Consider the following 15627-nt stretch of genomic DNA (forward strand, 5'->3'; position numbering starts at 1 on the left):
GGCACCTTTCCACATAACAATTAATCACATGATATTGAACCGAAAATGTAGGTATTATGAATATTGACATTATGACTTTCTATCTTTAATAGTAATGTCTCGTGTCAGGATTAAAATAATTAATAGACTGTTATAGAGCGCACGATATCCTCAACAATGAGGCTTTCGCGATTAGTTATTGCATAATACCACTGTAAATCTCTTTATCAGGTTTTGTCTTACGGTGGCATTCATCAAATACGAGGCAAAATGCATTAAACAGTAATTGACTTAATTTTAAAAGACACAATATGAGAACACAATTTTGACATGAATTGATTGACACCAAATTAAATAGAGGAAGACCTTGTTTACCAACAATGTGCCAACATTCTTGTTACTGTTTCCTTTATTATTCGAGTGAATTTGATCCTATAATTTTGTCTCTTTTGTCAACATTGAAATAATGTTTGTCACACGAATCTCAGAATATAACAAAATAAGTTGAAGCACGGGCAAGCTAAGAAAATAATTTTATGCAATGGAATACAATTAAAACGTTCCAAGGAAAAATCTACTTGCTTCATAACTTGGGTTATTTACATTATCATATGTACACTTTGATTTTGTTAGTCTCCGTTTGCATGCCAAACTTTTTTTTAATGACATATTTATGTTTGAAGTGAAAGTTTTATTTGTTTTTTTTTGTTTTTTTTTTAATTTCAATTATTCTCAAAGTTTTAAATATATCTTGTGACATCCAACTTTATATTTAGGTAAACCTGCATGTTGGTGCTGATGCATCCATACTCCCCGGAACGTCAATAACCTTAAGATGTCCTGTAAGGGGTATGGACAAAAGAGGCGTTGAGTGGCTGAAGAATAATTCACCTATCCGTAAAGGGAAGAGGGTGTTCCAGGCAAGAAGGTTGGTATTGATGCCATATCATTGCTTTCTAAAATCCCATGAGAACGTCATGTTGGTTGTGCGCACGCGTCTCTCGTCCTCGAGGACGTGAGACGCATGCGCACAACCAACATGACGTTCTCTCTCTAATAACTTTTCTGCCGGTGACGTCACAGACTATGGGTGACGTCCAATCAAGGGACGCTACTCTTCCGCTAATCTCATTCCCTATATAAGATAATATCCAATAGATAAATAAATTATGTAACTTATAAAGCATATATCCACGCATGCCCCAACTTTTCACGATGTATTCCCATAAAAGACACCTTGAACATTTCCATTTTAATCAGTACAGTCTGTCAACTATCAATTTACACCTGAGTTAAGAGTGCTTTGTTCAAGAACACAGTCCAAGTGCAGAGCTTTTTATTATTGTCATACATTTGGTAATTGAGCACACTCAACATTGTTTTACATTGTTAAAATATGAAACAATGAACTAATCAGCCATCCTCAGATTATCATATGATGACGGATGCCAGAGTGCATTCATTCCAAACAGACCCATTTGGTCTATTTGATATGTCATAGCTGAGATTCTCACCGCAAAATTATAGGAATGATTTTTTTCAACTATCTACGATTATTTTTCAGTGGAAAGCTCCGAATAAAGAGAAGTCGCCCAGAAAAGGACACCGGATCCTATACATGCTTGGCAGGCAGGAACAGAGCATCAGTCAACATCATGTTCCTGGATTTGTATGCTATTCTGCAAGTATGTACCAATTCGAGATTTCTGATTGAAACCGAGAGGCAATGGAAAAAAGCAGTGATCACTAATACCTGGGGAAAGTAGTTTGGGGGGGGGGGGGGGGGGGGAGGAGGGGAGGGAAGAAGTGTATGATTGAAAAGGGTTATTTTTCTCTCTGACCTCGATCAGTCACAGTTTTCTATTGACCAGGCCAGCAAGTATTGCAGAGATTGAGGTTGACAAAGGGAATTGTATAGAGGAATGTAGCTAGGTACATTTAGATGGCTGAAGAATTTAGAATTGCTATCAATGAAATGGCTATTGGATTTAACTTTCTAACCTTGTGACCTCAATCTTATCTGAGGATGGATTATGATTAAGAAAGATGACATTGTATTGTTTATTGTTGTAGGGAAAAAACTCATGAAAAAAATGAAAAAAAGGTTTAATAAAATATTTTTTTTAAATTGCGACTTATTAGACTTTAAACTTTATATATATATATATATATATATATTATATATATATATATATATATATATATATATATATATATATATATATATATATTTATATATATATATTTATATATAAAGTTTAAAGTCTAATAGGTCGCAATTCAAAAAAATATATTATTAAACCTTTTTTCATCAGTTTTTTTCCTCCAGCAATAAACAATACAATGTCATCTTTCTTATATATATATATATATATATATATATACATATATATAATATAATATAAGCAACACAACCTGTAAAGTAATAGGTAAAGATTAGACGATAAAAGACGTCTTGAGAGATTTGAATAAGAAATAGAGAACAATGTGATTTTATTAACATTTGTGCCCGCTTTAATTCAAAACAAGGCTAATCACCTTTTCTCAATTAAATGACTGTCTGTGATTTTAAATTTTACAGTTTTATCGTTATATCTACAATGCAACAAGCCACAAAAACTGAAAATGCTCTACAAAAAGTTATTTTTCAACACGGATGTATATTCAGTAGATTATTCATTCTCTTGTATTTAAACTGATATTATTTTCATTATTATTATTATTATTATTATTATTATTATTATTATTATTATTATTATTTATTATTATTATTATTATTATTATTATTATTATTATTATTATTATTATTGTTGTTGTTGTTGTTATTATTATTATTATTATTATTATTATTATTATTATTATTATTATTATTATTATTATTATTATTATTATTATTATTATTATTTCATCAACAGGAAACCCTCAAAAGAGAAAAATATTTACTTGGATTTTTGAATGACCAGGCCACTTCCAACACGACGGTGACGCTCAAAGATCCATTTGATCGTAAGAAAAGACCCCTACAGCTTGTTGTAGCTAATTGGTCTGCCTGCTCTACAACATGTGGAGCGGGGATCAGGAAAAGAAAAATTACTTGTGAAATTATCACAGACAATTATTTTGAAATATTTCCAATTAAAACGTGTAAAAAAGCGGGATTGGAAATTCCAAAGTCTACAGAGAAGTGCTTCAATTTGCCTTGCACTCGATGGGTATCAAAGGATTGGTCTGAGGTAAGTGTCAGATATTAAGTAAATATAAAGAGTAAATGTGATTCACATATATTGGAAGAGCACAAAATAAACGACGGTTCATTCCTTGGCCCTGAGGCAACTTGAGCATCCTCCTATAATGAAATTAATCAATGAAGATTAGAAAGTAAAACAAAAACAAAGTTGAGGGCGAACGGTCTGTATTTAGAAGTAATTAATTTACCAATGTATTATTTTATATAACGAGAGACTTGAAATGTCACCAAGTGCCTTAAATCGGTATAATCTTTGGTTAAACTAGGTATTGAAAATTGAATATACAGTGTATCATAAAGAATTTAAAACGTGGGTTAAACTGGTGTATGCTCTTATGAGAAGAATAAAAATAATTTAGAAAATAATTATTTCACTGCAAAACTCTAAAACTTCATATTTCTGATCGAATTATAAACTTGAGATTTACATTTTTGGGTCTGTCTTACTTCGACATACTGTAAGACCAAATTGATTCGTTAGGTCAGAAATGTACACAATAGTATTTAAGACAAGGTACTGAAAAGGGATTAAATGATGTTGTTTAGTCAAAAAAAAAAAAAAAAAAAAAAAAAGAAAATATTATCTTATGTCGCAGAGATTATTATTTTATATTATTTAATTATTCACTTTATCTTTTGGTGATTATTTTGTATTGGTACAGGCTGTGAATTAGAGGGAAAAACTTATTATTACTTTATTCTCTTCTGAAATGTTTGATGATTTTGACGTCATTTTCATAATATTGTTTCAGTGTTTGACACACAAGTGTGTAAGGGAAGGATTCTCTGTCCAAATAAGGACCGTGTCATGTGTGACGGAATCGACCAATAACAAGACAGACTACAAGCTCTGTGACCGTGAGAAGAAACCTCTCTCTCGGAAAGAGTGTAGTAATCCTTCTTGTAAACCAAGATGGAATACGTCAAACTGGTCAGATGTGAGTAATATAATATTATAAACATGATATTATGTGTAACTTTTCTATATCTTGTCTACTTATATGTCATGGCTCTTTTAGGTTGAACTATTCTTTATGGAGGTTAATAAGAATATATTACACTGAGAGACTATAATCTGCTGAAAATTTAATTTAAATTTTTAATGCAAACACACACACATATACACACTCAAACACAAATAAACACTCTTACTCACTCACACATTTTTATTTTATTTTAATTTTTAAAATTAGTATGCCTGTGATTACCATTTTTCTACACAAATACATGTTTGTTGTAATATCAATTGGAATTCATTCTGTCAATATAACACTTTGTTGTGCTTCAAAATATAGAAAACACGACTCTAAGAGGAAAGGATCTATTTGGTACTTAGAAATTGATAACATGTCATCTAATTTAAATTATTAATATGATATGCTATGTTTCTCTTTCTTTTGGGTCTGCAAATCAACAGCACCTAATACTCAGCCTGAGTCATTTGTTTAATTTTGACAGGACTACTATATATTATTATAATGGACAGTCGTGTCATGGATTATATGGAATGCAATAAAACTATATTATTATCCCCATCATGGCTTTTATACATGCATGCAAGGAGCTTTGATTTACAGGTTATAACAGGAATCAATGACTTAGGCAATTGTTTAAATGCTAAAGACCATTTACTCAATACTTCTAGATTCCTCTAAAGCTATTTGCCAAATAAACTGTAAAGGAATTTTGAAAAGCAACGAAATTTTAGAACAAGTACTGCAACGGACTAAGTCCTTTCTCTCAGTAATGATAAATAAAACTTATCGTAGGAACACAATTACTACAAGGAATACCTTTGGGAAAATTTTAGGAACTTTGCATTTCCAAATTTGCATTGATAGCAGCAATAATAATTATGAAAAAATTCTAAAAGAACCAACAAAACAAAATCCCCCCCAAAATCAGGTGCCTTTATTGATGGTACAATGGAATGACAAAATTGAGAAGAAAAATGAGGAGAAAGAGGAGGAGGAGGATGATTTTCTGTAATTTGTGATACGATGAGACATATAATCAGTGCCTTCCTATATTGGAAAGGACGTTGTGTTCAAGAAAAAAGGAGAAAAGTTTAGCTCACAAACACTTTTGGAGCACAGAGCATTGTTCGTACCTAATATCCATCGTTGCAGCGTCTGTTTTTTTCAAACTCATGATCTATCATTTTGTGATCCATTCATTTTGTTATTGCACGCATTTTTAGTAATGCTTCCAAAAGATTGTTAAATGCATATCTTGACTCCCACTGGACAAGACAATTAATGTTCTATTTAACTGAACTTGGAGTTGTTTTTCATTTGGTTTTACGACTGATGTTCAAGATAAATAAAGGATGGAATATGAGAAAAGAGAGGGGTAAGTGATTGAATTATAGAATGGGCGAGTGAATTTATAATCAAATTACATTTTCAATGATAACAAAAAAAAAAATTCCCATTACATTTTATCTTTGCATGATTTAACCTCACATCTACGATCTCCATCTATTAACTGCTTGATTTATTTTTCAGTGCGTTGCAAGTTGTGGACAGTCAGGGTTCCAGACCAGGATGCTGACGTGTTTATGGAAGGCAAGCGGACAACCAGCTGGTCGCAGCTGCGAATTTTTAAAACGGCCGCTATTGACACGGTCATGCTTTAATAACTGTACTCATGGTATGTGGCCCAACACTAAAAATGAGCACATAGGTAAACACACCTTTCCTCTCCTTGTCTGTGCTTTTTGCTTCCACGTCGCTTCTTGGAGTCTTCATTTGGCGTTGCTGTTGTCATCATTCTTTTGGGTTTACAGGAATCATTGTATTTATAAGTTTGTTACATTTTCATTATTTTCATGCTAGTTCATTGTCTTTGCAAATAATATATTAATTTTATGCTTTAATAACATACATTTTTGCCAGTATACTGAATTTGTTTCGTAATATGTGCAATTGTTTTGTGTTTGCATGGCTATATTGTTGATCAATCAATGAATCAATAATATTCATTCATCCATTATTTCTAATCGGTTTCAGCTTTCAATGTATGTTGCATAATTACTTAACATTTATGCAAATAAAATGTTTAATCTAATATTAAAAATTTCATCCAAAAATATTTAAATAAATTGATAAATCGTTGTTGAATCATCCTTAAAGTTTGGTTAGTAGGTTCAACCTCAAGGAATTATTGGCAAAACAATTAGATCGCCTATTTATTGTTTTTAATGTAGATGATTAGACTAAATGTTTTCACATTATTCATTAGCTTTTAATGTTGGCTAAAGGGGGAAAAAGAGCTATACTGGTAGAGTACTATTTATTAGTTTACCAATCATCATATTTTTGGTAATATGTTCAATTGGTTCGAAAATAATTTTTGTTATCTTCATGTCAATAATGACCATAAATAAAATTTAGGTTTTCAGACTCACAAATGTGTATCTTTTAGGATATACTGTATTACTTTCAAGTACAAATGCTAATAATAATACCTATCTAATGATCAAAACGCGTGCTTCTGGTATTTGTTTTGCATTCTTGAATTTTACATTTCTGTAACCCTCAACTTTGCACGTTTTCAACTAAAAACAAGAAAGAAAAAACGAATAAATAGAGATAAAACAAATAAGGTAAAGAACAACAGAAAAAAAAAAAAAAAAACACACACACAGAAAAACAAAAAATAAACAAAACAAAAACAAAGCAATGCAAAACAACAACAACAACAAAAAAAACCACCCCCCCCCCCCCTTCTCAAAAAATAAAAAACAACAATAAACAAGCTATACTAAAACAAATAGAATACGCCTGAAAAGGAGATATCAACATGTGTGTAACTTAGACAATGAAATAACTTTTTGCTTTCAAATTTCTTTTTTACAGAGTGTGTGGACGAGTCAGGATTCTGCAGCTCTGTTCCCAAAATGAAGTTGTGCCGATTTACATCATTCAGAAAGAAATGCTGTTACAGCTGCAGCAACTCTATAGAAGATTATCCCTCATGAAATGTCAATGGAAATAAATTATTTTTCATCCAACAAAAATTATGAAAGGACGATGATCATCCGCGTGTATGTCCAGCAATATCATGAAATTGGAATAATATTAATAATGTTATATGCGTGTGTTGAAGTATGCCTCGGTCATATCAAGAGCCTCGAGTTGAATGAGGACTTTAGAAATCATTTTCGCAATTTTCCTCTTCAATGTGTACATTCTATGAATGAAAGTGGACTGGCCTCGTCATCATCATAAAGTCCAAGATATACTTGTATGACTGGGACACCGAGAAAAAAATTTCTGAAATCGTATTCTGATATCAGTGATTTTTATGGGAATCATTGAGAGTGCACATCGTTTTTAGATTATTAATACCATTTTCTCTATCAGCTGTGCATCGTGTTGAGTGAAATTCCTTTAAAGACATTTTTGTAACATTTTATATGATTTATGAGTGAGTGTGACTAGACAAGCTTTGAAGAATTGAAACATTACCTACATGGATTGTTTTGGAATGCCCTGGAAGATATGTAGTTTAATTGGGATCTCACTTGATACTTCAAGCATACGATCAAACGGTTAAATGCTTCTTGAATATTCAAGCTGTTTTCAATATAAAGAGACTAAAAAAATCAAACTAATATTTATTGAAAGAATGCATGGATGTAGAAATCGCATTATCGACAAATAAGTAAATGAATGAATAGAGAAATAACTAGAATTATAAAAAAATGAAAAAAAATCCAAATTGAAATTGCCTCTTGATCTGAAATTGAGTCAAATACACATGGCCTCAAGGTAATAGCTACGATTCTACATAAACGTAAAATTGTAATAGTCTCCAACAACCATTAATTTTTTTTTTCGGGATAATGAGATCAAAATATTTGGGAGTTTATGGATTTTGGGATGTCCAAAATATATACCAATATTTAATATAAAATCCATTTTGACTATTCTTATACAAGTGTAAAGTTTAGCAGCTGGCTCTATTTAAAACAATAGTGAGGCTGTGTTATGTGATTATTAAACTCTAACAGCACTATAGAAATAAAGCTTTAATGAAAGTGTATTTCCCTGACGAAGGGCTTGAACCCTACATCTTTGTGAATCTTTTTTTTTTTTTTCTAGTATGATATTTTCAGAAATAACAATTTAATCTACGATTTATCGTCAGATATCTGACCCACCGTTCCTAAATAAAAGTGCTGAATATCTGTCAGATAAATGAATTCATCCTTAATTATTAAGATGGACTCGAACCTCAATGAAACCTGAGTCGTAATGCTACTCATGTATAGAGATAAAAATCTATTGTATGTTCTTGTACATTTTAAACACTGAAGACATATTTTTATTTAATTATCAGTTGTATTAGTTTATTACTGAGGTACTTCTTTATTTATTTGTTTTATTCAATTCATTTTCTAAACCTTTGTCCAAAGAATATTACCAAATGATAACGCCGAGAGATTCCTGTAAGTGACGAAGAACAGAATCGAGACGCCACAGAGGAGGATAACTATAAGCTTTTATAAACTGTGTATTTCAAAATCTCATTTGGCTCCACGTAAATTATAAAATTTGACTCTTTAAAAATCATTTAGACATCTTAGGATATTCCATGTGTTACTTTTGCAGAAAAGTTATGTGGTTCCATTGAAATATCATTACTTTCATGAAGTTTGTTATTGATTCAGTATTTGCCTACTTAAACCACGATCAACAGGGCTGCCGCCACTATTAACATTTATATTGGCGACAATAACAACTAAAACAGCAGTCGACAACAACAACAACAACAACAAGAACAACAACACAGTAGCATAAAAAATAGTGATATCACCACCACGCGATCAGCAGCAGCAGCAGCACCACCACCACTAGCGCCATCACCACAACTCACAAGCAAAAAACAATGTATGAACAACAGCAAGATACTAAATAAGAACTATCACTATAAGAGCAACAATGATAGTCGCAGTGAAGTTTAATATTTTGAGTTACCAGCTGACGTAAAATGTGCAACCCCAAGAAACCCTAATGCAACTGTAAAAATGAAATAACATTAAATAATACAGAATGATGGAATATCTATCCCTATCTCCACTTACTGCTCTTGTCAGCGTAGCAACAGAATAGATTAACTCAGAGAAGAATGAACAGGTTTTTTTACAAATGCCTTTCATCTCGTTTTGTTACAACAGGTTTTAATGTATCTTGACATGTCCAGCCTTAGCTTAACATTTAATGTTATCGCCATCAGTCTACATCAGATTTCGGTTTCCCCGAAGTAATAAATGTAAGAATCTGTCACAAGTTATGTTATCCCAAATAAAAAATCCTTTAATGAAAAATCAAAATATCCCGGGTAAGGATATGATTTGTGGCGGTTTGAGAATGGAGAGTGCTTTTGCTGAATTCTTTAAAAAACAATGTTTTCACTGTTTTTCTTTTGTATCATAGGTGTTTATGTACCTCATGTTAACAATTCCTTACTTTAAATAGCAACTCCAACTTATCACTTATTTTTAACCGATCGAACGTAAAAAAAAAATAATACGAATTTTCTCTTATGGGGTTTTCTTACGGATAAAATTGTTGATTTAATCATGATCAGAGTCACCGGGGAAAAAACAAATACTGACCACTGTGGAGCTAGGAACGGAAGTTTTATCAGACCAAACATCTAAAATATATGTTACCTTTATTTCTTACCTAAATAGGAAGATCGGGGATGAATATATTTTTCTCTAAATTTGACAAAAACAATTTGGATAATTGTTTTATCTTATAAAATGTTGGTGTTGATATCTTTTATAGGTAGAGATTTACGGCTATTACAATATTTGAGTTTTGCAAGTTTCAGTTGTCACCTTGTTCATAGCCTTAGATACATTCTCTAACGACCTCATTTAAAAATTATGCATTCCATCCTCACGACTTATTCTGTTCTTGACACTTTTGGGTATTGTTTTGTTCTTATAATCATTATCACCTTTTTTGGTCATTTCAGATGTACGTAACGGGGGTAAAAGAATTAAAGATGTGGAGATGTGAAATATATCAATCTTTGGACACAAGACGATAGGCACCGGCGTCAGTAGATAGGGTCAGACAATTGAGCACGAGATAAATAATAAATATAAATGAAAAACAGAAAATGCTATGATATACAGGGCCAGAAAAAACCCCAGAGGGAAATGTATCAGGAAGAAAAACTATTTCAAAAAACGTTCGCATAAATGATGATACACTTATCTGATTTTGTTTTCTCATTTTCCAATGTGATGGCACTGTAGGGTAGATGAATGTTCATCCCATTACATCTCGTAAGTATCCAAACCCCTCGTGACAGATGTATTCATTTATTACATCATTGTGTTTGTTGTTTTTTTTTTTTTAAATATGCTATCATTAATTTTGTTTGTTTGCTTTGTTTTTGTCATTTTTTTTTCTCATTTAAAATAAATTATTGTATCTATATTTAAAAGTTATAACACTTATATTAGTGTTGTGGAAAACTTAGTAATTATCAAAAGATGATGTGTTTTTTTTTTTTTTAATTGTTGTAAATTATTTATATTGTGAATCTTTTTATCCACACTCATAAGTACTTACTAAACTGTACTATACTGATGCTGATTATTAGAATAATATTATTATGTTGCTTTTCGTGATGGTGCTCCATGACTTACTAAGTATTACATTTTTCTTAGCTATCATTTATCATACAACGATCCGGACAAAACTAACCATTTGGCATGCAGATGGTGAAAGTGGATAAATCATTTTGAACACTCATTTAGTTGCATGGTTGTTATCAATCGTTTCACATTCATTATGGTGTGATAGGTTGTGTTTTTACATCCATGATTCCAATATATGATACAAGGAAACAACGTGGGGAAAATAAATATCTTCAGTCGACCGAAACTTATTTGAAAATTTAAGTTGTGGGTATCGTTCTTAGGTGCAATACATTCAGCATAAATATAAGGTTCAAAGTGAACAATGAAAGTGTTTTGCTTCTTTCCTTCTCGTCGGTATAGGCATCAACTCCTTGTTGACAACGACAACATAAACAATATTTCGTGTTAATATTTTCTTTTTATCTCTATCCGTTCGCACATTTTAACAGTTGTTGTGTCGTAATGGATAGTTGAGAGAGAAGCATAAGTCTCTAATGGAAATTATTCAACATCATTTTTAGCAAAAGGGCATAATGAGTAAGATTTAATCAATATATTACTGTTGAATTGAACGTTTCGGCTCTTTAAAGTGATTTATTTTTGTTATGCTGACAAAGGAATCGTGTTTAAACTTTCTTTTATTACATTTTATTGAAGCACATTTGTTTTGGCATTTTGCTTGTATTTTTACGAAGCAAGAATGCAAGCTTCTTACCGCCTCTTATCTTTCACTTATGCTAAAAACCTAAATAAAAGACCCTCAAAACAACAACTTTTTAAACTAATTAAGTCACCATTTACAAACTGGTCTTCAACTATTTTTAATGTGTCTGTCACATTGTTAACAGCAATATTAGGGAGCAGGCACTGGTGTAAGATAAAGATCTGAAAAAGGTGTGTATGAAACAGCAGTCAAGGAAAGCGGATTTTTGTGGGATGTTTTTCTTTTACTTGTATTTTTCTTTCTTGCTTTGCCTAGCACTGTTTCATACACACTTTTTCATATTGTTACCATCATTGCAACGTTACCATCACATCTATTACCATCACATCTATTGGGATAGATTTCAGTTTTCATGAGATGTGACTGAGCCGATGTAGACTTATTTGCGGTCTGATGACTCAAATTTTCACTGGCCGATTGAGAAATAATGGAAATACTCTCAAATCAAGGCAATATAATATTTAGAATTACTGTAATGTAAAATCAAGCTCACAATTGCGTTCTGTATCAGACCTGCAAGAATGTGCACGTCGGATCTGGCACGATGATAAATGTTGAATGTTATTCAAAATGTGCTCCAAATGATGCTATTTTACTGAGAGACTAGGCGTGTAAAGTGTGGGAAAGGGGAAAGGGGAGGGGTGGGGGATGGTGGTGGTGAAATGATACGTTATTGAGGTCATAAACACATCTTGAAAGTTTCTTGAATATAAATGTATTTATTTGATATATTGTAACATACTGGTTATTGTAGAGATAGATGGAGAAACAGTGGTGTTTGAAAATTGCTTATGGCATTAGGTTTCTTTGGTTTTTACACCTTTAGTTCGGTATGACAATTTTGTGACAAAAGCATAATAATATTTTCATTACGTTATATTATCAATTCTCCTTTGAGGGAAAATGAAATGGCAAAATTGTTTTCAAAATGTTCAATACAATTACAAATGCTAAGCCCTTACTTTTTGTTTTTGGGTTTGATCTTTTTGTCAGTGTTTCCTTTTATTGTAAAAAATAAAATAGAAACTTATCTTTGGTATCGTCTACAAGAAAGAAAGAAATGGCGTTGTTTTGTAACATTATGTGTCTTCGTGTTAGACAAACAATTGGCAACGCGCTTCTCCAATAAAATGTGGTCTACCGCATCAAAACGGATTTTTTTTTGGTAAGAGTGGAGCTGATACCAATAAAACAATGTGTGGTTGAAGTCATCAGAAATATAAAATTTTCGGTTATAAAACTCCATATATTCTCAATTTAAAAACATAAACTTAACTCAAATATCATATTTTTAAAACTACAATTTCAAATTTGAGGATCGAATACCATTATGTGGTGGGGTCATATATGTTTGTTACCGCCAGTTGACGGAACATGTATATGAAGCCTCTCAACCTCAGACAACCTGAACGTATAGATCTGGGTTCGCACCCGGAGATCAGATCTTTCAAGATCAAAGTGAGCAGAATACATATCATTTCACTACACAACAAAAGCGATTCTGGACTACTCCTGTTTTTTTAACTTTAAAAATCTGCCAATCATACTCAAAAATAAGCTTGTAGTTGAACCCATCAAAAAAGTATTACATATTTAATCTGTCTTGAATAGTTGCCGCAACTTGTATTAGAAATCTAGAGGTTCCCAAATCATGCTGACCTCAGCTCCATGAAAAAGGAAGGTCATTGGGTAGGACGGGGTCTTTAGGCCTAAGGTGGACCCAGGAGTCACTCTAATTGTGTCTTCTATTCCCCTGTTCCAGTGTTCCCTTAAAAGGTTTCTTTTTGAGCTCACATAATTTTACTTTCATGACTTCGTGGGAATTCTTTGATAAGAGAATACAGTCATATGTACAGTTCCACTTTTCGAAGAAGTTTTTCCCCTATGCAAATCATCGACTCTTGGTTATAGTTTTTAGTTTTTAAAATCATTTTGTAAACATCTGAGTACCTTTATCTCTCCCACTCCCATTGACTCTAACTGATCATAAAAATGGGCCCAGGTGTGAAATAATTACCCGGTCGGTGCGTTGTCTCTGTCAGAGAGACATGTTCAATGTTGTTGTTGGTTCGAACCCCTTGTCGCTCTAAACACATTTAATGGATGTGGTACTACATAAAAAGATTTTAGAAAATGATGAGCCTCCTGCGCTTACAAGCGCCCAAGAGCAGTTAATGGGAGATAGAAAAGATAGCTAGATCGTGTCTATTTATTTTGGAATTCTTTTGAACTAAGGGCTTAACTATTACAAAGGTCGCTTCTGATGGTCACACTACAACATTTTGACAATCCATCCAATTTACATATTCTCTTTTGCACTCATGAACCATCATGAAATCTCTGGACAAGAGTGTCATGATGTAATGTTTAATCAGATGCTCAGCGTGATCTGGACCATTCCCGAAACATGTGTAGGTGGGCGACGTCTCGATACCCGCTCTGATGTAGCGAAGCTGGCGTTGGATCATCGATATCGTTAGACACGTTCTGTACTGACCGTCACTAACGCCTTCTCTTACTAGCACTGAACACGGAAAGTTTCTGAGGAAACGATGTTCCCGTTCGGATGACGTTTATCATTTGAAGCTGACCTCCATCTTGGGGTTGCGTCTGGCTAGGAAGTCAGGAAACGAAGTACAATGATCGCTGGGATTACACTCTTCTTGTACTTAAGGCCCTGTAAGAAATGCGTTTGTAATGTGTTACAAAACATTCTATCTCTATTTTGTCAAAACATTTACCGGTAATCGCCTCTCACGGACATCGAAGGAGGGGTGGTGATGCATAACAGAGGGATGATTTACAAGACAAAAAATATCATCTCCCAAACCTCTTAACTATACATTTGACTGTTTCCCTCCCAGCCAGGGCCAGGACAAAACCAAGTAATCTCATTCCAAGACAAAGACAGAAAGCATGTTGGAAAACAAATATAGGAGGATAGAAGACACAGTAAGTGCCTCCATGCCCACTATGGGAGGCCAGGAACCCCATCCAGGCAAAGTGGTTCAATTGGAGCAAATAAAAGAAGTCAACACAGGGGTGCCTGGGAGCTGAAAAATGTTGTTTTTAAGGGTTTTACGGCGCTTGCAACACAATAATGTCATATCAGCGCCAGTAAAAAGGAAGAAAATGGGATAGTAAAAAGATATAGAATTACAATTAAAGCGCCCAACAAAATGTAAGACAAAGGGGAATTTGTTAAGAAACATATGTAGATTCCAAGAGTACACTATCAAAGTACTTAGTTTGAGATCACCTAAAAGTCTGTTTTTGTTTTGTTTTTAAGGGTTTTACGGCGCTAGCAACACATTAAGGTCATATTAGCGCCGGTAAATAGGAAGAAACTGGGATAGTAAAAAGATATAGAATTACAATTAAAGCACCCAAGAAAAAGGAAGACAAAGGGGAATTGGTTCAAATAGGAAACATGTAGATTCCAAGAGCACACCATCAAAATACTTAGTTTGAGATCACCTAAAAGTCTCATTTAGACAAAAGCCCAGGTCACCACTAAGAGGAATACACCCAAATGTTTTCAAATCATATAGAATATGTATATAAAACATAATACAGTGCATAAGAGAGATGATTTACAAGGAAAAAAATATCATCTCCCAAAACTAACCATACATTTGAATGTTTCCCTCTCAGCCAGGGTATCCGGCCAGTGTCAGGACAAAACCAAGTAATCTCATTCCAAGACAAGACAGAAAGCAAGTTGGAAAACAGATATATGGGGATAGAAGAGACAGTAAGTACCTCCCTAAAAGTCTCATCCAGACACAAGCACAGGTCACAACTAAGAGGGATACACTCAAATGTTTACAAATCATATATAATATGTAAACAAAACATAATACAGTGCATAGCAGAGAGATGATTTACAAGACAAAAAATCTCTCAAAACTCTAACTATACATTTGACTGTTTCCCTCCCAGCTCGGGTATCCGGCCAGGGCCTGGACAAAACCAAGTAATCTCATTCCAAGACAAAGACAGAAAGCA

The 15627-nt window shown here is 33.0% G+C and overlaps 1 protein-coding gene across 2 annotated transcripts in view; it reads left to right on the forward strand.

Annotated features, from left to right (window-relative positions):
• LOC144964545 (protein madd-4-like) overlaps positions 1 to 12580 on the forward strand; it is a 116779-nt gene extending 104199 nt beyond the window's left edge. The window contains exons 16-21 of one of the 2 annotated variants that reach the window (XM_078898964.1): positions 756 to 907; positions 1544 to 1664; positions 2895 to 3212; positions 3979 to 4164; positions 5734 to 5911; positions 7087 to 12580. In XM_078898964.1, the coding sequence (XP_078755090.1) occupies positions 756 to 907; positions 1544 to 1664; positions 2895 to 3212; positions 3979 to 4164; positions 5734 to 5911; positions 7087 to 7208 (1077 nt within the window). In that variant the 3' untranslated portion in view covers positions 7209 to 12580. The remainder of the gene's footprint in view (positions 1 to 755; positions 908 to 1543; positions 1665 to 2894; positions 3213 to 3978; positions 4165 to 5733; positions 5912 to 7086) is intronic. The other variant, XM_078898965.1, reaches the window with a different exon arrangement.
• The last annotated feature ends 3047 nt before the right edge of the window (positions 12581 to 15627 follow it).

This window comes from Berghia stephanieae, chromosome 2, assembly GCF_034508935.2.
Source record: "Berghia stephanieae isolate SIO BIC M18660-M18661 chromosome 2, UCSD_Bste_1.3, whole genome shotgun sequence".
Lineage (NCBI taxonomy): Eukaryota > Metazoa > Mollusca > Gastropoda > Nudibranchia > Aeolidiidae > Berghia > Berghia stephanieae.